Raw genomic sequence first — 26,441 nt, forward strand, 5'->3', positions numbered from 1 at the left:
ACACCTGGGCACAAAACCTCACCCAGCCAAAACCTCAGCACAACACAGTCGTGGCCAGGGACATCAGGAGCTGCTCCACGCCCTGCCGTGCCCAAACAGTTCATATAGCTCAGAAATGCCATCCAAAAAACCCATAAACAATCCGATTTTTTTCCTGATTTCTCCTCTTACAACAGTCTTAATAAATCTGTCCTCAGCCCTTGTTGACTCAGATCCCAGGAGCTGCTTTAGGGCCTGTTACTTGGAATGCCAGCATCCTTAAGAGAGTATTCAAGAAAAAAAAAAAATCCTGGGAAAAAACCCATGGAGAAGAGCCAGAGTTTGAACTGGCAAGACTTAAGATTTGTGCACAGTGCAACTTTAATAAGACTGGCTCCTTATCCAGATCATCTGAAATTACTCATAAAGATGGCACACTCAGAGCAGTTTGTTTGGTTTTGGGTTTTTTTTAAACAAACTCAGCAAGAAAACTTCTCTGGAGGAAGATTTAACTTTTACACAAATCTAATAATCAGGTTTTCTCTTAATACAGGCCATGAATGCTCCAGAGCAAAATGCCAGGTATCACAAAGATTCAGGAACTCAGAGGCCACTCGTGATTTACATGCTGAGCAAGAATCCTCTCCCCCTTCACTCCCGAGGTATTAAAATGCTGCAGTGTTACAGCTTAATCTCATTTATGGAGCTTTGAATCATCTTAAATACTTAGGAAGTCTGTGTAAAATACCACAATCCCTGCAGTTTATATAGCCTAATCCAAACAGGCCACACCACCAGCTTTCACTGCTGCTGATGGAAAGGAGTTCTCACGGCTCTCCAATTAATTAAGCAGGTCATTACTCCAGCACTGGCCACAGCCCTGCCACGTCCTCCCCATCAGTGTGGCTGTGGCTTTGGAGATTGTGAGAGCCACACAGACTTCACACAGCTCTGCAGGACCAAGAGACACAAAGCTCTGCAGACAGCTGTAGTGATGCTAATAAAATATTACACACCATCCTGAAGTCTGCTGTCCTAAAGACACATTTATCATGGAAGACCTCCAAAACAGGGAAATGTATTCAGGTCGTAGGAGAAATGGGAATTTCTTCAGGGTCAAGCAACTGGAAAAATATTTATGGATGCAAAATGCTCCATGATGGTATAAATAAATCAGAGATTGTATCATTTCTTAAAAGAAAAAGATAAATCACTGTATGCAGTGAAGGGATTAAAACAGAACAGTCTTCATAGGCAAGATATTAATCCAGTAACTTCCACAAATTCACATTGGCTCTTGCTCCTAAAAATGGTGACACCTTCCTTCTCTGTGCTTCCCATGGATTTATCACAGCATGAACATCATCTCTGCTTTCTGCTGAAACTGAACTGGCAAAAATGACAACAAGAAGCCATTTATTCTCAGGCCAGGCCACACACAGGGTGCTACCACAGACAGAGGAAAATACACCAAGGAAAAAGGGATGTGTGTGAGCCATGACATCCAGGAGTGGGCCTGATTCTTCCCAAATGTTATCAGGTTTTTCCAATTTGGGAAACTCTGTACATGATATGACCATAAGTAAATGCACCTGAGATACACTTGCATTGTAAATTCAGTTTAAAATTCTTGCATATTGCTCCTTTGCACTTAAGCTGATTTGTAAAATCCAGTTACCTGTAACGAGACTCTCACTAGCACAGATCGGCGAGGTTTTCCTTTGGATAAATGGCACGGGAGGATTTAGACTCCAAAGGGAGGAGGGGGGACAGAAGAGCCGCTAGTCCCAGGAGGGTGGATCAGCGGGTCTGACCGAGGCACACACGTGCTCTGCTTTCAGCACCTTCCCCCTGCTGCACTAAGACACTTCTCTGGAACATTATCAGCTCTTTGAACCTGCCAAGGCGGGGAACACGCCTTGATGTTCCCGGGCTCAAGTCAGGCTCTAACCTGTGCCAGCTTGCTGAGAGATTGGGGGAGAGCAGAGAAGGTGCAAAGTAGCATCAACATGGTTTTGCTTTTTCAGGATGACTTAATGGTTTATAGCATTTGGCTTTCTGTTTCTGCTTTTTAGGCTTAATGAATTGCCATTGGGAAAAAAATTATTACATATGGTTTCATTATTTCAGACCGAGTCCATCTTTTTACTTTTTAAATGATTTGCTGTATTTCAAATAAGAGCAGACCAGTCAAGAATGTCAGATCTTCAAAGTAAATTGATAAGTCCTTGTTTTCTAAAAATTAACTAGTCCAACTGACACTTTGAAAGGTGCCAGTCTGGCCCCAATAAGTACAAAGTGCTCAAAGACTCTGAATGACTCACTGGTTTAAAAACAATTCTTCTAGCAGTAGAAACGACCCACTTTTTAATCGACTGGAAGTTATTTTAGGTATTTTATGCATATTTACGTAATAGTCTCCAAGACTGGCACCGAAGGATAAAATTCAAGACCAGTCTGATGCTATCCATATTCTACTCCTCTGTAGACAGGGCTGCCATTTAAGCAGAACTCTTCTGAACCCATATTCTACTCATTCTGTGCTGTATCCAGCTCTGATCTACAACACAGCTCCTGGGCTTTGTTACCAGACTAAGCTGTGTTACTGACACTGAATTTACTGTAGGATGTGATAAACCAGCATAAACACTGCAGCAAACATGGGAGGTAAGAGGGAACTACAGAATACTTCACTAGAAAGTGCTGATTTCCCCCAGAATCATTCCAATAGAGCTGCTTCACCCTGGACAAAACCTAACCAACCATTACACTTGGTTCCCCAAATTGTCATTGCAGTTCTAAGCTTAGCACACCATTATTCTTCCTTATGCCAAAAATGTTGAACTGTTTCATTGCTAATCTGGCGTAATTCTGTTCTAAAAATGCAATCTGCAGCATCTAAGAAGATTGTCACCATTTCCTATCCTACAGGCAATCATCAGCCTAAAATAACTTTCACTTCCACTGTGTGCACTGCCTTCTCCACTGCTGCATCATTTTCCTTGGACATCATCTTACTTCAGGCAGCAAGCAGGGTATTTGACAAGCACCAGCTATTTAGATAACTTGCAAAACAAACACTTTGGACTGTACAGTCTCCTGTTTGTGAGCAATCATGACACGGTTTCAGGGTAAACTAACTGAAAACAGACCATCCCACTACTAGCTTTTGTCATGCAGTACTATTTAATGTAATCAGAAACATTAAAATTGAGTGAGAGACAGAAACATAGCTCAAGACTACATGAAACTGAGGGAGAATGCCTGTCTCTGTCCACAGAAACTCACCTACAGAAAGCAAAACAACTTTCTCTGGGTAGTCCTCACAAGTGTGGGTCCCAAGAACTATTTTGGGAAGGAGTTTTTTTGCAAAATTTCTTTCTTCATCACCTCTTTTCTTTCCTTCTGAGAAGAAACTTATGCTAATACTTTTATGCGTAACAGCAGAGACTCCTACTCTACAGTTACCATTTCTATCATTCACTAAACATTCTTTAAACCTAAAAGGCAAGGCGGGTGTTCAATTTTGTGTTTGCTTTTTGCTTTATTTAACATTTGGGCTATGCCTATTTGACTTCAAATCGGCAAGTTACAGTCACTTTTCTGCTGACACTCAGCAGCACAACACATTTTCTATGAGGCAGAGGATGGCTTAACTCACTGTTTATTCTAGAGGATCAGGTTTGTGTAGATTCTTATTATTTCTAAATCCCAGCTCTCAGCCCTTCCTACCATCTTCCACAAAAATAAAGGAGATCATCAAATACATTGAAGTATTATTTTGATACCACTTAGCAGGAATTTGTGTCAAAAAAGAAATGAGGGAGAAGGAAAGAAAGAACAAGGAGCTGTAGGTTGGGGGTATTTTTAATGGAAAGCAAGTCCCAGGAGTTCACATTTATCCTCACAGGTAACCAGCTATTTTGGTCTCCTCCTCTCCCTAAAAACGGTGAGGAATGCAAACACCAGCAGAGAACACTCAGGCTGATGTCAGTGTTAAAGAAGGGGAGGTTAAACCTGCCCTAAAGCCCCAAAAGGTAAAGTGAACAGAAGGGGGCATGCTGGCAGAGAGGAGATAAAAATAGAAGAGTGACTAGACTTCACTTGACAGCTATTTCTGGATCAACTATGGAAAGAGATCTGAGAAGCTTTTCTATTTGTAAGGGAGACCAAAACATAGCTACCTTCTAGAAGGCCAGAGTCCTGCACAGCAGTTCTGTTTATGCTCCTACTTTTCCAAATCCCTGTGTTCTCACTATTTGGAATCGGTGCTGCTCAGCCAAAATGTCATTATGTGTCTAAGTGAGAAACCAGATGAGATTTTCTGGAGCAGGACAGCAGTGCGTGTGGCATTTCAGTTTAACAGAAACAAAGCTGACAGCACATGGTAAACTGGGCTGCAAATCACAATGCCAAGCACAGTAAACTAAGCCACACAGTGTTTTAGGAAAATAACCAAAACCCTGCAGTATCTCCAAAAAGATGTCTCGTGTTTTCCCACTCCAAAATGATGAGTGAAATTCTAACCAGTTCCAATTATGGCTATGGACTAACAACAACAACAACAGGGACCTCCCAATTACAGCATGGAGTGCTTGACTGATGTATGGCTCTGGGGATGAATATTTTTGCCTGTTCAAGCCCTTTCCTCTTGAGTACCTCTGCTTAAATTCCTTCCATTGAGTAATTTCTATCCAGACCTTGGCTGTGCTGGCTTTGTTCCCATTTAAAAGAAAACCTGCAGGCAGAAAGCAGTGCCATCTGCCCAGTTAGGAGCTGCTTTAATGGGCAAGTTTTATGTGAAGGGGAACAGCCTATTACACTTTATCTTCAGCAGCAGGACTGATGTTCCTCCTTTCCCAGGAGCAGGTTACAGCAAGCACTCTCATGCCTGAAGTATTTGTCCACAAATATCCATAAATCTCAATGGATATGTGCAAGCAACCTCTGGAAAAAATCCATCCAGCATCCCTTTTTCTTCACGTTCGACTTGCAATTCAGTCTTTCCATTTCTCTTCACCTGTCATGCCAGTGGGGTTTTTCTGTGACAGCTTCATCAGCCTCCACTTTCTATTCCTGTAAGTGAATGATAACCCTGCCATCACACCTGAGAAGAACAAGCAGTGGCAAGGCCCTGTTGTCCCTACATAAAGAATTCTGCTCTGAAGCCGTTTCTGAATATTTTTTCCCAAGTTTATTGTCCCTTTTACATAACTGCTTTGATGGGATGATTTGCTCTGAAGTGTCATCTGGAGCAGGTTTGGGACTTGTGTGGCCCAGTTCAGGTTTCACAAGAAACAAAGGAAAAACTTCCTCTGAATATTGTCATCTTTGCAAATATCTTCAGGGCTGGGAAAATATCTTTCTCTTCTTGCCAATTAACCAAGCAGAGTTTTTATCCCTCCTAGTTGGGTAATCTTCTCACTAGACCATCTTTGCAGAGAGCAGCGGATTCTCTCTGGGCTGCTGGCAGTTTTACTTAATTGCATGTTTAACTTTTTATTCAGCACTTAAACCCATAACGATGAGAAATGCACACATGCAAGCAGCAAACTATTATCTGCCATTCAAACTCCTTAGAGAACTCATAAACATCTTAATATTGCTGCCATACTTCTGTCCCTTTCAGAAGGAAAAAGGATGGGAAACAGGATGACAAACACATCTACAGGGTAAGTTCAGTGATACATCAGCTATTGCTGACCAGTAATGACTGGAGAATTGGAATTTTGATCCTCAAAATATATTAAGAGTTCTGAAAAAAATCAACTCCAACAGTGCCAAATACAAACAGGTACTGGAGGCTCCACCACAGGTTCCTCCAACCCATCAGAGAGAAGACATTCTATCAGGGCACAGCAATTTCCATTCTCTTCTCCCTCTCCCCAACTCTGAGGGCTAAAATAAAAAAATATTTTCCAGATGGTAATACACATTGGAATACATTTCCTACTTCGTTCCAGAGCTACAAAATTTGCTCTGGAACATACTTGTTGCTACTGGATCAACCTGTGGAAAGGCAACTTCTGTTTTAAAATGCTTCCAAGCCCTTATGACTGCAAACCCTATGAAGTATGAATGATTTCCAACCAGCAACAAATCCACTGAACTCTTCAGAAACAGCAGATCAGCTTCAGCATTAACTATTATCCTTCATCACAGTATGCTAAGTTTAGAAATTAATGTTGCTGTCACTCCAGAAGGACCTGATGAATGGATCCCCTCAGAGATGCAAAGGTGTGACACTCCCCATGACAGGTGGATGTACCCAGTGCCTGCAGTCTGCTTGTCAAAACCTCCAGTTTCCCCACGATGAACTTCTGTGAGTCAGCTACGTGAAGCTCATACAGAAGAGTGTGATAAAGTACATGAGACTGTTGGAAACGTGAATTAATCAGTGAATTATTGTATTATACGCTTTTCTAGTTCTGCTATTAAATTTTTTTTCAGTATCCAAAGCTGCCAGGTATTTCCAGGCTTCTCTATCACAATGCAAAGGCTTTGGTGGGGACAGCAGTTCTGTTTGCTAGAGAGCATCTGCAGGCCTTGGCAGAGGCTCCAGCTGACCACTGGCAGCTCCACTCTGCTCCCAGCACACATGGAGAGTGTTTAGAGAAAGGAAGGATACCTGAGAGCCTCCTGGACCCACCAGGTTAAAACCAGCAAGGAATCTGTAACACTCATAAGTAATTCTCATGACACTTACTTCAGCTGCTTTCAGTCTTCTGGTGCTGAACCACCCTGGTTCATTTAGATTGTTTTTTTTTCCTAATAATGTGGTTTAAGAGCATCAGGGAAATTTTCAAGTTTAAAAGCTGCAGAACAAAAGGCAAGTGATCCTTATGCTCTCTAACAAATGGTTATTGTTCATTTATTTAAGTGGTAGTTATCACTATAAATATTTACTAAACTCGCTTGCCCTGCTGGTGTAACCAGTGCTTTCCCAGGAAATATCCTCCAATAAATGGATTGCAAAAATAAAGTTGGAAAATAAATTAACCCCAAGAAATGCTCCTCAAGAAAAGTCTTCAAACACAGGAAAGACTGAAGATCAATGAATATTTAAGTATTTCACAGCTTAGGCCTGTTCACTGCACAAGTTCCAAAATAGTTTCCTTCCTGGGTATTGGATAGTGTGTTCATTCAAAATCTAGCAAGTTTTCTCCCAGAACACACCAGGCCACTGTTCTCTCCCCTGCTTGTCTTTTAAACATGAACACAAGAATTTCACAGCTGATAACATTATTCTGGAAACTACACAGAATATTCTGGAAAAGGCTCAAGCTGGGACTCCAGTGTTGCAATAGCAAATGTTTCCACATATTCAGATTCTTCACGCATCACTCTTTGTGAAAGGTAAGCAACAGAACAAGTAGCTTTTACAGGGTTCTGGGAGGGAACTCTGGCCTCCAAACCATAAATAAGGAAAAAAGGACAAAACACACGTACCTTCAAAGCACATTTCTGACCTGTCTCCTTGTTGAAACATTCCAGTACTTTGCCATTGATTCCTAACCCTAGCACGCGTTTGGAGAGTTTGTAGTCGTCTGTAACTGCATGTTTTTTTATCTCTAGTTTGACATGGGCTGTTCCCCCAGGCAAGGATTTCACGCTGCTCTTGCTCTCCACATGACTCTCTGCCTGGGATTCCTGGTCACCTTCACTTTGTTCCATATCAGGGAAGAGTTCGGGATGACAGAGATATCCGACAGATTCCTGTGGGGTATCCTCAGCACAGCCCCTTCTCTTAAACAATCAAACCCAGTGCTTCACACAGTCCATTTGCTCGCCATTTAGTCCTGAGTAAAAATGTAAACAAGTGTTAGTAATTGATGTCAACTAACTGTTGTCCCATCTCGCTGCTTTTCTCTTTACAAGGTGCCCAGGTGCCAGAGAGGGCAGAAGTGGAGGCTCACCTCAGGAAAGCACACTTTGGCTTTACGGCCATCCCATTGCAATACACACCGCTCTCAGTCGGCAGGTATAAATCACTGCTTTTACTGCAACAAAAAGTAACTGAGTAACTGCTGAGTCCTGGAACGACACTACAGCTAAGCTCTGTACCACAGAACAGAGCTTCGAGCTTACAAACCCTCACCAACCACTTGTTGCCTCGATGTTTTATGCAGAAATGCTCACAATGGTCCCCTGCCTCATCCCGACACTCCCAAATTACGCAAGAGAACCCCGAGTACCTGGACTGAACCCCAGAGTGGCACTGCCTGTGCAGGCACCGATCCCTGGGCTGTCCTTTAATTGCCCGGGTCCGCAAGCGAGCGGCAGGGACCATCGAACCACGCCACAGCTGAAGCCCGTGGAGATGCCACGGCGTGGCTCCCAAAGCCGAGCGGGTCCCGCTGGGGGCCTGGGGGGATCCCCGGGGCGGGTGCCGGTGCCCGCAGCCCCGTTACCACGAGCAAGGGGCCGCTCCCTCAGCCCCCCGCGCTGAGGCGGCGGCGGAGGGCGGGAAAGCCGTGAGGCGAAGCGGGAGAGCGGGGGGGCGGCGGCGGCGAGAGCCGGGCGGGGGCGGCTCCACGCCGGAGCTCCATTACCTGCCTGTGGCGGCGCGGCCCCAGCCGAGGCTTCCCGGAGCGGCTCGGGGAAGGCGGGCTCTGCCTGGGTCCGCCCCGGGCAGGTGCGCGCCGCCTTCCCGCCCCGAGCCGCGCCGGGCCGCGGCGGCGGGACCGGCCCGAGCCCCCGACAGCCGGCGGGACTGCGCCGGGCCCGAGCGGGGAGCGGGAGCTGCCCCGCGTTCAGGTTCCACTGCTCGGGTCCCCCTGAACAGCCCTGGTGGGGAACGACTCCGGCGGGGAACAACCCCCGCGGAGATTTTAAGGTGATTTAGGGCGGTGATTTTAAGCACGGTATTCATGTATTGGGGTAAACGGCCCTGATCAGAGGGGGAAATGAGGCTGCAGCGGCGGCCCCGCGCTGGTACCGCAGCGCGCCCGCGCGGTGGCACCGCCGGCCCTTCCCCGATGGCTCCTCCGGGAAGGGGAGGAATCGCCACGTTCGCTCCAAACGCTGTGTTAAACAGGCTGTTCCAGTGAGGCTCCATAGCGGGCGGCCATCCTTCGGGCGCTTGCTTACCGAAAGGGTGCTCTCACTACACGCAGTCACCAAACGCGGGCAGTGTTTGTCGGCACTGTCGGATGCACAGTCAGGATACCAAAAGTGATGGTTCCCACAGCAACTACCGCTCATCACTGGTGCACAGAGTATGGTTCCAGGGATGTGAAATGCTGAGCTTTTTTCCCTACATGTGAAGATGAGTCATGCTTCGAAATGGAGCTGTATTCGTATCACTGGAAGGAGCTTAAAGTTCACATGCTTTACAAGTTAAAAATACATTTGTCATTTTACATAACATAATGGCATCTGGAGTTTTAGCAGTTAGGAAAATAATTAAAAGGGCTAATGAGCCCTTTCTCCAAGGAATAAAAAGTAGTTCAACCTAGCAGGGTGCAGATCTGCAATACATCACCATGTGATGTGACGCTAAAGCTATTCTGCCTCAGGTTTCCCTTCCAGGCGTTCAGCAGTTCAGCTGCTGCAGGGCCTGGTCCCCTGATTCAGTTCACCTATTCTGGGCTAATCAAATCCCCGAGGAAAAGAGCTATTTCCAATCTCTTCAGGTCTAGCTGTCAGCCTTCTTAGTCTCTGTATCACCTCCCACTGCGGTAGTCTCAGAGAAATGTATATGTAGCTGTGAGCTCCCAGGTTGCAAACCTTCAATAACATGATTCTGCAGTCACCAGCTTGCTCTGATTTTCCTTCCCATGGCTTCTGTCTGTCTTTGCTTTTCTGTTTCTCCTGGATGGTAACTTCCTTCTCTTTGCAACAGGTAACTATTAGTCCTCTTGTCTGCACTCGGTCACTGGGGTCCAGACCCTTCAGAAAACTTCTCAATCTCTCTGACCTCTTCTGCATTTTTTAATTTAAAAGCCAACCTCGCTCACACCCATCATAGCTCCCATTCCTGGCCCCACTTTGGATCCTTCTCCAACTCTCATCCAAAAGCCCATGGCTGCCCAAAGCAGGCAGCAGTTACACTGACTAGCACATTGAAGGCGATTTATGGCTCTATTCTGGGAAATATTAAATGTTGCAAAAATTCCAAGCAGATGTCTACTGAAGGGGTTGCTATTTTTTATAGTGTGTCAGAAGTAAGGAATTTCATTAAGAAACTATGACTCTAACTATTACAAGAATGAGTTTCTAAAAAAACAAGCTGTGCATGAAAAGCAAGGAGGAAAGATGAGGGAATGAGACAGGATGTGTGAAATTACTTGGTTCTACATGTCTTAGTTAGGAGCCGTGTCCAGAGTAGAAAAGTTAAACTGGGAGGATACAAACCACATTTTTCAAGACACAGATGAAAAGTTTGTTTGGGTTCACCACCTGATGTTGCCTGGATATGCTCTTGGCAAAGTTCATCATTTTACCAGCAGCCAGTAATAAGTTTAAACAGGGCAAAACACCTTAAAAGCCCAGTATAAATAATGGTTAGTAAGGCCTTACATCAACCTTCTGCTAATTTCAACCACCACAAACTCCTAAAAAGCCTTTCTAGCACCAGCCCAAGTATCAGACAACCTCACTCTACACAAGGATGACCCCAAAATAAAAAGCAGCTCCTGAAGCCTCTCTTTGTCCCTGTGGCAGGTGGAGCTCCATTAGCATCCTCTGGAGATGCTGATGGAGAATACACTGACAGGTTCAATGCAGTTCCTTGAGCAGGGGGGCATTTTTCATTCAAACAGATGTTTTTATTTATTTATTGATGTTTGCTTTTTGAAGTTAAAAGAAAAACAAAACCCAAACCCTAAAACAGTACTATTACAGGCTAAGAGCCCAGTACAGCAAAAGTTCTTTCATCTTCACAAAAATGCCTAACACTGTAAATTAAACATTAATCCTATTTTTACCAGAAGTCCCCAACAGCAACAACACAAAACAATTTAAATTTCAAAAGAGAATTTGGTAGCTCAGTTATGCCTGCTTTGTCCCAAAATAATAATAAAAAACCCAAAAACAGCTTATAGGAGAAACCAGCAAATATTAAGGCCCTGTTCTATCAAGAAGCTTTGGGGCAACAGCCCCTCTCCTCTAACCAGTATCTTAACCTGGTGAAGCTTTTTATTTTAGACAGCACACAGTCTGGATATGTTCTCCCTGATTTTATCGTGTCTTGGATATCACAGATCTCTGCTTTACAGACAGACAGAAAAGACAGAACAACTCTGCAGATAGAACAGCTTCTCTTGTTTAAACAGAGAAGGTTAATTCTGGCTATTCCACTGGGTATTTTCACTGCCTTGCTGCCGTGTTGTAGCAATTCAATAACTGGGATCAAAGACATTTCAGACTTTCTAATGTCTCATTTCCTAATAAAAACAAAATGAAAAAACTGAGTTTGCTGTCATCTGGAGAGCTAGGAAAGCTGACATCATCAAATGTCCTCTGAGGGATGGCATGTCTTGAGGAGAGATACCTGAATGGTACAGGGATCTCAGTTTCCTTATGTACAAAACTGATTTGCTTGGGGGTCAGCCCTTTGACAACAATGTCCCATGGAAATCCCATCAGTTATGATAAAAAAATTATCAGCTGAAAACCAGTGACTTGTTTTTCTGAAACTTTGCTTCCTCTGAGTAACAGCTCTCTGTTTTTTTCTGCTGTTAGGAGAAAATCATGCTCACAGGATGCATTATAGAGATGTCACCAAAGACAAAATCCTCTGTAGTGTCAGGTTGAAGTGAGGACATGGCTTTGTCTGGTTGGGTGGTTGCAACAACCTTATTAAATCCCCCAGGAAGTTCTTCAGAAACTGCATCTGTGATATTAAAAGAAAGGGCAGCTCTGCAGAGTAATATTTTGATTTGAAGGAGAACAAAAGCAGCCTCTGTAGGATCTTTAGTTTAGTCTGTCATGTACACAGTGGTCTGAAACACAAACTAGATGCACTTTTTTTTGCCTGTCTTTTGGCTCTGCTCTGGAGGTGTCTGTCTCAGACTTATCAAAAAGGCATGAAAAAAAAACAAACTCAAAAAGCTCATCAGCAAACAGCTTGGCTCTTTTCTCTCCTGGCTGACATAAAACCAGGCTTATAAAGCTCTTTCATAGGCAATGATCTTTACTGATGTTTTGTTGCTAGAACAACTTCTCTTTTATTCTCAACACCCCCTGTCCTTGTGTCCGTGGGATTATAGCATGGTTTCCAGGAGGAGTTAAAACTCTGGCTATGAAGCAGCTTCTAGTTAAGGAAAGGGAAGTCTCAAGAACAGGGAAGTCTCAAGAACACCACTCTCACCATCTGGAGAGCCCATCCTAGTACCTGACTTCATTCCTCAAGAAGAATTCTTCCATGTTAGCACATATTTTCCTGTAGAAATAGAGACAAGGATAGAAAAGCTGCTTTTTTATGCCTAGTCTCAGGTACCTTATTACAGGTATGACCTTGTCTTGGTCATTAAGAAGGATTTTGGAGGCTCCCTCCATGTTCCTCCACAGCCTATTGATGGGGAGATACCAGCTGGACATTTCCCTTTCAGCAGACAGGAAAAAAAAAGGATACATTTTTTTCACAGAAGAATCATAAATCAAAAGCATGAAAAACCTTCTAATCTGTCTACAGGAGACGATGCTTCATTTTATGCTGCAGTGGAGCAGAAGAAATTAATCTCTTTCATTGAAACATCCTGCGACTAATGGGTATGACAGCACTGCCTGGTAGTCCTGGGGTGGCCTTCCAGACCACTCAGGAATCCAATTTTTGCAGCATTTGAATCAAGCAGCAAAACATCAAAAGATGCCACACTGCCATCACCTTCTAGGTCACCATGTGCCACAAGCCTTGGGACAACAAATATGCTGAGCTCCTCACACTAACCAAGAGTACTTTTTCACAGCTTGAAATTACACCCATTCCTTCCTGCCCATCCTACTTCTCATGGAGCCAGCTCAGAAGCCCCTGTATCCATGGCATTGCTCACCCACACCCTGCAGACTCCTCCATTGTTGCTCACAGGGTTGGGAAATCAAAACCACAACGTTAAATGCACCACCTGTTGTTATTACAGGAACTGGATAACGAGCTGGGCGCTCTGAACAAGGAGCAGCTGCTTGTTATTGGTAATGTGGGGTCACTGTGCAGCTCCTTGCACCACAGCTCAGGGTAAGGGCAGGCTCTAACCAAAGGGGTGAGTTACTTTCAGCCTTTCAAGCACTGGTGAGGGTAAACTCAGTCCCCAGGCACACAGACCCCTCTCAAGAGTGACGGTTCTGGATGGCACTTTTGATTTACACCAACTCCACAAGATCCCAGGGATGTCCCAATGCCCAGCAGAAGCCGTGTAACTCCTGCGGTGGGAAGGGACTCTGGCCACCGGTTTTCCCAAGCACACATTTAGCAGCAGATGGTGCTGTTGTGTCAGTGAACTTTCCTGAGGGACTAACTGCCTCACTACTTCTGGATTTTCGTCCCTGACTTTATTGCAAGCTTTGAGCTTTCTTTGATACCTTTCATAACTAAAGCCTAGCACTCAATGATATCACCAGGATTTCTTACTACGGCCTCTGTAATGTTCCTATTATTCAAGACAAAGCAGTTTATATGAATATAAACTGGGTTTAAACAACTAACTTGTGTGAATGGCAGCAATTTATATTGACTGTGCAGGGCCTGGGACACTGGCACATCGGGCACACTGTGCTGCTTCCCTCCTGGGGCATTGCCCTGTGCCCGAGGAGTGCCAATGGGCACAACGTCCATGTCGAGTGATGCAGCACTGCTGAGCGCTCCTGACTTCAAACTGATCACTGATTTTCCACATAAAACAGCCCAGCCACTAGCCTGAATTTGTTTCGAGTTTTTTTTTGAGGTGGTCCTCTAAAGAAGTTTCCCATGCAAATGCAAGCTCCTTTCACTGATGCACACACCCATCAGCTACTTCGGGACAATGCTCATCTCTGCGGGTCCTGCAGGACAGAGCAGAGCGGCTCGGGTGCGGTGACTGCGGCTGCAAAAGCAGTGCGGGAGAGCGGGACGGGCACTGGGAGCAGAGCTGCCAGCGCAGACCCCGCTTCTGTTCTGCGGGGATGTTTGCTCTGCACAGCTCTGAGCGTGCCTTCCCCGCGCCGGAGATACAAAAAGCTGCTCAGCCCCCAGCACAGAGCCTGCACAAAAAGCCTCCTCCAGGCGAGGATCACTACATGGAGCTCAGTTCTAAGACGCAGACAGCTCCTCACTGCCGGCGCCGGCTGCAGCGCTCCTGCCGGCACACCAAGCCGGGATCTCAGCGTTCCCCTCGAGGCTGACGACGAATTAAATACCTTCTGAACGTGCGGGTTCACTGTGGTTTGCCGGAGACAAGAGCTGCTTCCATCTGTGTAGTCTAGGTCTGTTCAAATTCATCGTGCTGCTGCAGCACCCACAGAAGGCTCAGAACAACCTCGGGTTTAGATGTGAAGGGGCACAGGCACGCAGATGTCCTCTGAACGCCTGAGCCAGGGCCACAAAGGGGCCTCCGAATGATCGTCTGAATGTTGTGCTTGCTGTGCACAGGAAAGGTGAGGACTGAAATTCCTCTGCCAGCCTCTCGCCCTCCCTGTGAATTTACACACATTCAAAGGAAGCGTGAGCTGAAGTCTGTCAGAAGCAAACTGGTCCAGGAGTGTCTGCAGGCTGACATTTCCACCCCTTTAAGATGGCCCTCAGAGTGCTTAGATGGATGGATACTCAGGATACTTAGATGGCCCTCAGCACCTCTCTCTTCGCATAGCTGGGGTATTATTAGCAGCACTCATTACTGCACTGCCCCTGATTGAGGACAGAAAACGGATGGAAACGTGCAGGAGGCTGAGCAGCTGCCAAATGAAACTGCAGGGAGTGAAAGGCTGAGTCAGGAGCTGAACACAGCCTGCCTGCTCTCAGCTCATGTCCATAAGCTTAGAAGGGAACACCCTTCTAACCTCACCCTTATCAGCATCCTGCCTTCCCCTCTGCTCCTGGCCTATCCACTTCTGAATGTTCTGAATGGCACAAGGGTTGCTAATATTTTTAAGTATTCAGCCTACTGCAAAGGAGGTGACAGACAGACCACTCTCATTCTCTCATATAAACAAAGAGGTGGCAACTCGTGGCAGGAAAAGACAAAAGCAACCGAGCTTTTGTTATAAAGTGTTCAAAAATGAAAGGTTCAATAACCGTTAAAGAAACTGAAACATTTCCTCGTGGGCTGCCAGACTGTAACTCGACAGCGTTCTATAAATGCAGGACAATACGGTGGTGGTGTAGCCTTTTCCAGGAGACTTTGCTGAGCTGATACCCGATTCACAGGGGACTCCCGGGTGACCAAGGTAAACCTTTGAAGAAACCCGTGCAGCGTGACAACCACACAATCGCTGCCCAGAGCAGCCGACCTGCAGCACACCCTCCTCCTGGACTACATCACTCTCCACAGGACCCTGCCCCAGTCCCTGCTGGCCCCCGCAGCCCCCCGGTGCTCAGGCGCCGCCGAGAGCCGCCGCCAGCTCGGGGACGATGCCGGCACAAAATCACACCGCGAAACTACAAACGCTTAAAAACAAATGGCAGCAAAATTACACATAAATTTGCCCGTGAACGCAAGGGAGCCGCGCACAAGCCCGGGCAGGCGGCGGTGGGCGCTGCCGGCCCCGCCCCGGGCGGGCCCCGCGCATGCGGCGGCGGCGCCCATTGGCAGCGCCCGGCGCGCCGGCCCCGCGTTCCTGGAAAGTTCTTGGAAATGGATCAAAGGCGTTTCCACGAACACGCGCGGTGGCGGCCCCGCACGGCTCCCCCCCTTCCTTCCCTCCCCTGCCCGCCCGCCGGGAGGGCTTCGCTGCCCTCCCCTCCCTCCCTCCCCGGCCATGGCAGCAGGGACGCGGCCGTGCTGGACACAGCTATTTATACCTTCCCTTTTTTTTTCCTCCCCCCCTCCCCTCGTGGCTGATATAGGAAGAGTGATGAGAACACAATACGATTCCAGGAATCCCTCACTTCCTGGAACAGATTAAAAGGGACACACAAAAGATTACTAAGGAGGTTTGCCTTTTTTTTTTTTTTTTCCTTCCACGGAGCTTCATTTCTGCGGAGCCAGCGCTGAGACAGGTCGCTGCTCCGGCTCTTCCCGCAGCACTCGGGGAGATCTTATTTATTGGTACCTATTTATTACTATTTCAGAGTGCTCTGAAGGAAGATCAGTTCCTCTTTAAATAGATGTAATTTCCTTTTTTTTTTCTGGTTATTTTTTAAACTTTTTTTTGCTGCTGTTTTTTGGAAAGCAGAACAAGAATACATTATTTTTGTAAAGCACCGAGAGCGCACGCATTTTCTTGGCCAAAGTTGCTGAAGCCTTTGTCGGACAGCTCGTCTTCTGCCTGGCTTTCTCTGAAACAACCTGCAGAAGGGGTTTGCTGGGACTCGCCAGCCTTCTCTCACCGTGAACCCCAGCCAGAGGTTGAACGCGCTGCTTCGGGGAAGCAAAGAAGGAAAGAAGAGGAGAAATCGTTTCCCACCTTCTTGAAGACTTAATGCTTTTCCCTTGGTCCGGGAGTGACATGATCCTCTGTGTTCAGGGGTAAGATACTTTGCAGCCTTCTGGGAAAAGCTGTGCTTTGATAATTGTAATTAGGAAGGTTCTCTGGGACGGTTTTTCAGCTCGTGTGTGTTGCCGTGTGTGACTGTAATGGAATGGGAGTGACTTCGGCCAGCTCAGTGCTGAGTTCTGTGTGTCTGTCCTGTGTGTCTGTGTTTTAGATTCCAAGGCCAAAATCATGGAACCATAAAGTTCCTGATTCCTGATTCCTGATTTCCGTGCTTTCTACTGCTGAAAAACTACTCGCTATTCAAAGTCTTTGGGAGAGTAGAAATACCTTGGAGTGTGTTGTTCAGTGAGGTGGACGCAGCACCAGTGTGGACTCCAAACCAACACCATAGGTGCTCTCTAAAGTCCCTTTGGAATCAAACTGCTTACTGGAGTAAAAAAACCTTCCCTGGAGTTTAGGTCTATTGGTCTATTTTTAAGGAGATACATATATATATTCTAAATTATTGCCAATTTCATGTCAGTTTAGGTGTATGTACATATACACAGCTTTCTGTAGAGTGAGAGCCACAGGGGGCACACGGATAGTTCCATATCTGCCTCCAGGAGAACAGGTGACATCCAATCGCCTTCTCTGACATCAGTACTGAGCACTTCAGGGTCCCTGTGACCAGCTCAGTTCATCAGATAAAGAACACCTGGTGTGCAGGAATCACCTGGTATTTTTTACACACGCGGCATACTTGGAAATTGTGAGCATTTGTTTCAGTCTGAGCCATCATGTCAGATTTTCCTATCACTCTGGTGTATGGCGGATTTTCCTCACGGTAAAATCTTCCTTGTTTGCTTGCAGTGATCAAAGCACAGGGATTTTTCTGCCATTTCCCCCCCAGAATCTGTTCCACAGACAAAGAGAGCTCGAGCTTACCACTAATTTCCTGCCATGCAAGGGGATTTGTTCTCACTCTGATTTTCAGTCTGCAGCTGCAGTTCCTATAGCCATGGCAAAGCGAATTTCGTTTTCAGCTTGGCCTTTGGGAAAGCCTTATCTGAAGCTTTTCTCCAGGGTCAACATACCAGACTTACTGCTTCCTTTAGCCACCAAGAACTTATTATGGAGCCAGAGGGGTAGATGTTTTTCTTTTAATGTCTATTTTGAAGACCATTTATTGCTCCATTTTCATTATCCTTTAGGATTTCATAAATCCTGGACTCCATACTCTCTGCCCTGTTCAGCCCACGCTCCCACTGGAATATTGGAAGGGAGAGCAGCTCCACACGTTTTTCTGTAGTGTTTATACTGTGTTATGAATTTAACTTATCAGCACAGTAACTACAAAGCCAACACTAAATGGTGTCAGACATACCTGATTCTCCTGAACTTTCCTGCCGTTCCAAGGCTTTCTGAAACACTAATTGCCAAAGCACAGGGAAGTTCATTTGCTGTCTCTGGAGAGTGCACCCAGACTCCCAGCTAGACATGCCAGATTTCATATGGTTGTTTGCTTCCTCCTCACTGTTGTATGAACATTTTGCTCTATTCAGTCCTGATTCTCCACATCTTTCCTCTGCTTTCTCTCTTACAAGCGCTATTTGCAAATCTTTTCTTTGCCCCACCAAAGAACCGACTTTTTCATGTCAGCAAACCTTTTTCAACCTGTCCTCATGCCAGCAAACCTTTCTTAATTCTCTTGCAAATGTTCCTCATTGCTTGCTGATCCCTCTGCTCTCCCATTCCTGTGCTGGGAGCTGCTCTGTTTGCTCCCGGCAGCAGCTCTTCATCCTACGTACAGATTTGTTTAGGACACCAACACCTCCCAGTCTGCCAAAATTTTTGATCCTTCTCCTCTCTTCCACCATCCTTTGAGCCTGCAGCCACATGGGAGGTTCTGTAGGGGCATAAGGCCGCTGTATAGAAGGAAAATAGGAAATGTGTGAGCCCGGCCTTTCTCTGGCTGCAGTGGAAGGATCCCCACAGTGCCAGGACTCCTCCAGCCTCACCTGGCACAAAGTGTAAGGCAGCAGAGCATGAGTACAGTGGGAAAACTCACCTCAAGCACATGGGCTCTGTAAAAGAAACCTACTGAAAAATTCACACAAGTTGATGTGGTTTTTGGAGGACCAAACTGAACTGGTACAGCCCTTGAAAGTAACAACTTTCCTACTGATTCATGGCAGACATTTCCCTGTGAAGCTTTGCTGTCTCTCCCTTCCTTCACCACCTCTCAGCCAATTCCTTATTTCCTCTCTGAAGCTGGTATATAAAAAGAAGAAATGTTCCATGCTATGGAAAGTTTTCTTTATGTTCCAAACCTTTCTGGAAGGGTAGGCCAGAAAAATTGTCCAGGAGAAAATAAGTTCAGAGAGATTGGACGCTTGGGCTGCAGTATTCAAGTTCTGGGGAGTGAATGGTGCAGAACTGATTTTCCTTAGTATCAGTCTCAGTCCTTTTCAGCTCAGGGAACAGTTGGTATGAGAGACACTGCTCTGCCAGCAGGCCTGGGACAGCCTCTTTGCACAGCAACAATTGGTAATTAGGTTTGGCACAGGCAAGGATCAGAATCACAGAACATTCTGAGTTGAAAAGGACCCACGAGGATGATGAAGTCCAACTCTGAATGACCTGTGTGGGGATCAAATCCATGACCTTTATTTGCACCATGCTCCAAGCAGCTGAGCTGGTTTTTTCCTTGTGTGGGAAGGGGGTCATGGAGAATTGGGAATCTCCTTTCTCCAAGGAGACAGGTGGCTAGGCATTTGTAAAGACCATGACGTTAAGAGGGAGACATCCAAATATCTTGAAAAATGAAGCCCTCAACACCTATAAATGTATCTCCAGGAGGATTTAAAAGAGAACTCAGAGCTTTCCCAACAATGATCTCCAGGTATAAAAATACATCCAGATCTACAAAAGCCCCTGAAAATGCAAGTCCTGCAACCAAGGGTGACCAAGGGCCAGCAATCACTTTTATTTGGCCTGGCTTCCTATCCATTAATAGAAATGAAGAAACATATATTAGATACCATGAAAGCCAAGCAGGTATCCTTCTTCTGAAATGTGATTTGACACATAGAAAAAGAAAGAATCTTTCCTAAATACCAACAGAATAGTTGGAGGTTGCTACATATTGCAATGGCAAGAAGTATTTCTCTATAGATTTAAATTTACCAGTGGTTTTACAAAACCTTACTCCAAACCTCCATGGTTTGTTTGGAAATGCAGAGATGTGGAACTGATCATGGTTCTCACTTACAAGGTGTGAAGGTGCTTCCAGGTTCTCTCTAATCTACTTTCCTCCCACATCTCTTCTTGTTCTGTGTCCCATACTTGCATCTCAGCAGTCTGAGGTGGTGATCAGGTGCAGATCAGTGTACAGCACATTTATTGATGTACCTGAAGTGTCCCTGTTCACACAGAGCACAGGGAAGGAGGAAGATCCAAAGGGAAGCACTTGGACTTCAAAGTCTCCTTCTGCTTCTCTTCAGTGATGTGGGGAGGTGGCTGCACCCTGTGCCGTCCCTGTCAGCTCCAGTGGTGCTGTGGCAGTGTCACACTAAGGATTGGGTGTATTTCTCTCAGCCATCTTTTCTTTAAAGAGTCTGAAAAACATCTCAGGTGTGGTGGGGGGATGTAACACAGGACATGCAGCAGGACAGGGCACAGAGGCAAAGAGCTTACATACACTGGACCAGAAATTAATTTTTGTTCAGGAGCTTGCCTGGGAATGAAGCTTTTCCTGGCCTCTGACATCCATCCTCCCTCTGGAGCTCTGCTTTCCTTTAAGAATTCCTGTGCTGCTGAGGAGGAGCACCCACTACTCATGAGAGCTCCAGGCTCTGTGAAAATGCATTTAGATGCTGAATAGCTACACCACTTTAGGCCACAGGGGAATACATGTTGTAGCACCCTGGGCATGGCAGAGCCTCCTCCTGCAGTCCTGCAGGGATTACAGCCACACTGGCTCCTCCATCGAGCTGCTGAACGACGGGGTGGGTGTAGTGCACAGGCAAGGCTAAAACAAGAATTCCCATTGTTCTCCTACATGATCAGCTCACTCTGAGTTCTGACAGATTCATTTAGGACCAGGTCATCCTTGAGCAGAAAGTGAGTAGGACAAAACCCAAGATATTCCCAATTCTGCTTCTAATTATATTGCAGTAAATGACAATGCCACTGGCAGAAATAGAAATACTCCAACATTGTAATCACGTCAGTGAAGCTGTAATGCTGTTATAAACCTTACTGCCCCTGAAACTACGTATTAAAAGGCAACATCTAAAAATATCAGGTTCAAATCATCCTAAATGGCAAGACCGACTCCCTCCTATAAGGCCAAAGAGGTAAACCCACTGTCCCTAAGGGCTCATCTTTAGCTGTGTTCCTTCCTCCTCCCTTGCCTCTCTCAGAAACAATGGTGCTGAGGATCTGCTTGTAAAACACAACACATTGTAGTACAATGTAGCCTGCACTGAGTAGACCCTGCCATCGATCTCAAGGCAAGGAGATATAGCAAAATGTGCCTTTCATTTCAGACCTCATCCTTTGCTGGCAGAGGAAAAGATCAGGAGACTGTCACTCAGGGGCATTGAGGAATTGTCAGAGCCCATCATGCAGCCTCTCCCAGTTATGGCCTTCCAGGAGGAGTCTGTGCCTGCCCTTGCACCTCCAGTTCCAGATAACCCACCTCAGACACGGGACCCTGAAGAAGACCTTCTCTGCATTGCAAAAACCTTCTCCTACCTGCGAGAATCTGGTAAGACTCAATTGCAAAGTCACAGGGTCAGAAGGGTGCAGGGACCCAACTCCACAATCTGAGCACCAGGAGGAATCTCCTGATTCCACTTCAGACAGGAACCTGGTTCTGTCACAGCCATGGCTGGCTCTTGTGCACACAGCAAGTGTAGCTGCAGTCTCTACAAACTTACATCATGAACTAATTTATTGCTTTATCTTTTGTAACTGAATTGGGAGAAGGAATTGCAAAAAGCAAATTGCTTTTTCTCTGTAAACTGCAGCTGCTGCAGCAGCCGCCAGCCTCATCCCAAGCCCCAGCACAGCAATGGCAAGCACACGCAGGAAACCCTTAGAACTTGGTCTTAATTTATGAAGGTCTTGCCAACTCTGGCTCTGGTTGCTTCCCAGGCCCTGAGCGTGGTTTTCTTCAAGGCTTCCCTAAATACACTGCCAGTCCTATAATACATCCTTTCCCTAACAAATTCTTTCTGGGCTGTTTTATCCAGGCTGGTACTGGGGTTCCATCACCGCCAGTGAGGCCAAGCAGCATCTGCAGAAGATGCCCGAGGGCACCTTCCTGGTGCGGGACAGCACCCACCCCAGCTACCTGTTCACCCTGTCGGTCAAGACCAACCGCGGGCCCACCAACGTGCGCATCGAGTACACCGACAGCAAGTTCCGCCTGGACTCCAACTACCTGTCCAAGCCTCGCATCCTGGCCTTCCCAGACGTGGTCAGCCTCATCCAGCACTATCTCATGTCCTGCACCACGGAAAGCAAGAGCGAGGCTCCCTACCCGCCGCCGTCTCCTCCGCCTCCGCTGCAGAAGGAGGTGGCGGCGGCGGCGGTGCACCTGAAGCTGATCCGGCCGCTGGGCCGCAAGGACAGCATTCCCAGCCTGCAGCACCTGTGCCGCCTGCGCATCAACCGCTGCACGGCGCGCGTGGAGCAGCTGCCGCTGCCCCGGCGCATGGAGGAGTACCTCAAGCAGTACCCGTTCCAGCTCTGAGGCACGGCCCCTCTCTCTCAGGCACCCACCACAGAGACACGGCCACCAGAACTTGGTGTCTCCGTCCCATGAAAGGTGGGCGAGCAAAGACTTGATTATCAGCAGAGACTGCGTCCGTCTTTCCCCTCCCCTTCTCTTCACATCCATTCCAGCCCCAGGGAGGAGTGGTTGTTCCAGTGAGCAGGGGGCACCAGCTGAGCTCTGACCCTCGGGCCGTGCCAGCAGGGCTGTGAGAAGCTCTGTGGGCATGGGCCACACTACTTGAATGTCAGAGCTGCCGCGACACCGGACATGTTAACGTTGTTATTTTTGCTATTTATTTCCATGGCAGTTTCTCTCCTCATGATATTTTTAAAGCACCTTTTACTTTATTGTTGTTTTTTTTTCTTTTGTGGAATTAGAGGTAGCATAAAGGCTCCCAGCCACCTGGCAGCCGAAGCTCTGTGGGAATTTGGATTTGGATTCTCATCCAAATAGATTCTGTTTGAGCCTGTCCCTGTGACAGGTTACAGGAGTCCACATCCAAGCTCTCCTAGGCTTCTGGGGTATGTGAGACTCAGATGACTGTATCCAGACCCACCTCTACAGAGGTAAAGACTATTTGTTTTCTCCTCCTACAGAGGGTATCACAACCTCAGAGCACAGTGAGAACTCCCAGAGATGTGTGCTGCATACGTGGAAGGAGACTTCTTTGAGGAAGCTCTTCTTCCTTGAGACCTCTAAGCAGAGATCTGGGTAGTGAGGTTGGGCCAGGGAGCACTCATCCCATTTTTTTTTCCATCTTCTCCATCTCCAAAGGAAGTTTGTGACAAAACATTTCAAAACAAGTAATTAGAAACCAAATTTTCTCATATGCAGGCAGAAGGATTTCATTTCAGAGCACCCAGAGTTTGGCTTGTGTTTTCAAAGTGCTGTTCCCTGGCCTTGCCTGAGACACAGGGCAAGACCAGGGTCTCCTTGAGCGGGGGCTCAGAGACAGCTCTGCTGGGCTGCACCAGTGACACGCACAGCTTCAGGATATTTATTTATTTATTTCTGGGGTGCCCTTGGAGGCCCCTCAGCCCACAGAGCTGTCCTTGCTCCCTGCTCCTGCCGTGCCAGGCTGCCGCCTGCTCTGCTCCTGCCAGCATTAGTCACCGCCCGCTGGAGCACACACTGGAAACCACAATCCAGCATTTCTGCTTGCCAAGGTCCAGGCCTCTCCTCCTGCTCTGACTTGCATGTTTGTTAGCCATAATTAGGCTTTTGGCTCTGGGTTTCATCCTCACACCCCATTCCCTTTACCCCCTGCAGATGAGGCACAATGGTTCTTCCCCTGCTCTTTCACACACAGGAGGGACTCACAGCAGATGGGATCTGCCCCAAACCAGCACAGACAAATTGGCCCTTCCTGCTCATTCCCTGAATCCCATCATCTTCCCCAGCCTTGACATCAATGAGACTAGAGGAGGGAACAGACAGGTCTACAGAAATGATAATTTGGTTTATTTTGCCCCCAGGACCCCGTTGTTCTAGCATGAACCAACATTAGGGATTCCTTGCTCATCCTTCCCTGGAACTCTCTCTAAGGCTCTGTAAATCAGAATGGACAAACCCCCAGCTATAGCTGAGTGTTGGAAGAGAAGATGGAAAAAGATGGGATGGTGACCTGGGAGAGAAGCTCAAAAAAATGGGTGACTTTCTTCCACCCTATCTTAAAGCTGCCAAAAGGGACAAGATGGCCTGATGTGCTTAGTCAGTGTCCTTTTTTTTTTTTCTCCACATTTATACAAGTTTGTGCTGTTGCAAGCTTTGTTTTTGATACTTTGATGATTGACAGTGTGCATGTGTGATGTCAGGTTTGCTTTTTGGTATACCCTTCCCCCTTGCCTTCTATGGCAGCAACCACGGGAAGGTACTGAATGAGAATGAAAATGTAGAAGGCAAAAAGGATTTTTTTTTTTAAATAATATAAATGATAAACCACTGAAAAGGCTTCCTTTTATCCAAACACCTCTATCTGCCTGAGGACACTGGGAACAAGAAACCACGGCTCTCCAAGGAGCAGCAGTGATATCAGGAAGCCCACACAGCTCAGCCACAGGCCTGGTGACTACAGCTTGAGGAAAATCAGTTGGAGAAGTGTGCAGCAGGGAAGGGCAGGCTGTTCAGCTCTCTGAAACTTGCCTCCTGTTTGATCTGTTCTGTGTTGGGGGTGATGGGGAGGCCAAGCTGTGGGTTTGACTCACAGAGAGCCAGGAGCTCCTGGCTGACCCCAAGCTGAAGGCTGTGAGCTCCCACGGGCAGGGACCAGCTCTGTTCTGTGTTTGTTCTGCATTTAGCACAGTAGGGATCTCTAGGTGCTACTGCAATACAACAAATAAACAATACAGTTACTCCAAAAAGTCAGTTTCTTCTGTCTTGAGACAGTTTGTTAAAAATCATTTGACTCTGGATTTTAAATAAACATTTTAAATATACGTTAAAGCCACTCAATGTAAAAGTCTTTGGTAAACTCCAAATGGATGAATTCATTTTCTGTTTAGAGAAATCCTCCCCAAGAACACAGGGCAAACTTGTGTCCATTTTTTTTCAAACAAGACAAAAAGCCTTTTAACAAAAAAGGCCCTTCAGATACTGGGAGAATAAACACCAAAATCCTCAGTGTGGGCCTGGTTCCTACTGCACACAGATGAGCAGCAGCAAGTTAATAAAGGCTGAAGGAACTTTTTTAATTATGTGGAAGAACACAGGAATTATTCTTGTATTGTTTCTGTGTGCCATAGGAAACCAATACAGTGCAGGGGAAAGAAGACAGAACATAAATGGGCAGATGATGCTTTGGGTGGGAGATCCAGGGAAGATAATTTCCCCTTTTGTGGGGCCCTCGGGCTGCAGTGTCCCTGTACCTGTGCCCTGGCCCTGCAGCCTTTGCCCTCACACCACCTGAGACACCAGAGAGCAGGTGGGGAAACCACGGGGACAGGATCTGCCCTGTAATGGCAGAGGGATTCAGAGGAGACCCATCTGTGTAGCTTCTGAAACAGGGAACCCTCTGAGCTAACACCACTACTGGGAGGTGACTCTCCCACGAGAGATGGCCAGGAGATGTCCCTGCCCAGGGCAAGCACAATGTGCTCCCAACCAGTGGAAAATGGAACACACACTCAGAAAAACACCGACAAACTGCACTAGACATTCTCCCATCCTTCTTCCTCTGTGAATCCACTGGCTTCAAAGTTCAAAGTACTGCTTTAAAGTATTCCTGAAGCACGTGCTGTGCTTCCTATGCCAGCCATGGAGCTGGCATTCCCTAGCAAATACTGTTTCCACAATCTCATCAATGTGAGTCTGTGGGTAGATTTCCATTGCACACCAAACCAGGAAATGTGGGCAGTGCCATAATCTGTTCCAGATCAAGCTGTTAAACAAAAACAATCACATCCCTGTTCGTTTAATGGGAAATATGGAAACAGAACTGCATAGGATAGAAGCAAAACACTAAATAAGTGGAAACATGAAAACAAAAGGAAAAGCTGCATCTATCTTTAAAAAGAAACTTTGCTAAGTCTGGAAAACCTGGAAAGAAAAATGCAGCATTTCTGACACATTATTGAGTGATTTCTTAATTTCTTAGCTGGGCTAAACTCTTCCTCTGAGTAGACATAGGAAACCCTGCTGTTCCCTTTCAGGCTGAAAGTGGAGATGATTGGATGTGCCAGGCTGGCCCAAAGCTGCAGTCACACACGGTTTTACCTCATCAGCTGTTCCCTTAACAACTCCCACCCCTGCACCTTCAGCACTTCTTGTTAAAGAAAACAGATTCACGTTCTGAAAATCCCTGTGCCAAAGCTCTGTGCAGACTGAGCTGATTTTTCCAGTTGAGTTCCACATCTCTGGAACCAGGAGCACTCGAGGCAATGCATCCTGGCCTTTATCAGCACTGAAGTACAGCTGCAGCTCCTCTCCCAGTGACACCTGCATGGTTGTTGAGCCAATGCACAACAGTTTGGATTCTCTCCTGGTTTACAGTTTCTGCCTACAGATAGAAACATTGGTGTGAAGCCCTCACAGAGTCTGAAAAGCAGACTGATAGGACTGGGAATAGAAATCCCATCCACGAGTGAAACCCCACTCCCATGGCCCACTGCCACAGCAGAACTCCCCTGCA

General features: G+C 46.5%; 2 protein-coding genes across 5 annotated transcripts in view; one reads left to right on the forward strand and one right to left on the reverse strand.

Moving 5' to 3' along the window:
* MAPKAPK3 (MAPK activated protein kinase 3) overlaps nt 1-8,686 on the reverse strand; it is a 45,482-nt gene extending 36,796 nt beyond the window's left edge. Inside the window, exons 1-3 of one of the 4 annotated variants that reach the window (XM_063411933.1) lie at nt 8,532-8,582; nt 7,896-7,979; nt 7,429-7,778 (exon numbers count right to left, since the gene is read on the reverse strand). In XM_063411933.1, coding sequence (XP_063268003.1) covers nt 7,429-7,653 — 225 coding nt within the window. In that variant the 5' untranslated portion in view covers nt 7,654-7,778; nt 7,896-7,979; nt 8,532-8,582. Of the gene's footprint in view, nt 1-7,428; nt 7,779-7,895; nt 7,980-8,174; nt 8,504-8,531 lie in introns of those variants that run through there. The other 3 variants (XM_063411935.1, XM_063411932.1, XM_063411934.1) reach the window with 3 other exon arrangements.
* A 7,192-nt stretch (nt 8,687-15,878) lies between these two features.
* Nucleotides 15,879-24,232, forward strand: CISH (cytokine inducible SH2 containing protein). Its single transcript, XM_063411414.1, has 3 exons — nt 15,879-16,580; nt 21,081-21,301; nt 21,789-24,232. Exons 1-3 carry the CDS (start codon nt 16,534-16,536, stop codon nt 22,289-22,291), a joined length of 771 nt encoding a protein of 256 aa, XP_063267484.1. The 5' UTR covers nt 15,879-16,533; the 3' UTR covers nt 22,292-24,232.
* The last annotated feature ends 2,209 nt before the right edge of the window (nt 24,233-26,441 follow it).

The sequence above is a fragment of the Prinia subflava genome, chromosome 14 (genome assembly GCF_021018805.1).
Source record: "Prinia subflava isolate CZ2003 ecotype Zambia chromosome 14, Cam_Psub_1.2, whole genome shotgun sequence".
NCBI classification, from domain to species: Eukaryota; Metazoa; Chordata; class Aves; order Passeriformes; family Cisticolidae; genus Prinia; species Prinia subflava.

Bases quoted from the DNA above. Each gene is read 5' to 3' on its own strand.
- CISH (XM_063411414.1), top strand. From the start codon at position 16,534: ATGCTTTTCCCTTGGTCCGGGAGTGACATGATCCTCTGTGTTCAGGG. The intron at 16,581-21,080 runs GTAAGATACTTT...CTTTCATTTCAG, and splicing joins ATGATCCTCTGTGTTCAGGG to ACCTCATCCTTTGCTGGCAG. The intron at 21,302-21,788 runs GTAAGACTCAAT...TGTTTTATCCAG, and splicing joins CTCCTACCTGCGAGAATCTG to GCTGGTACTGGGGTTCCATC.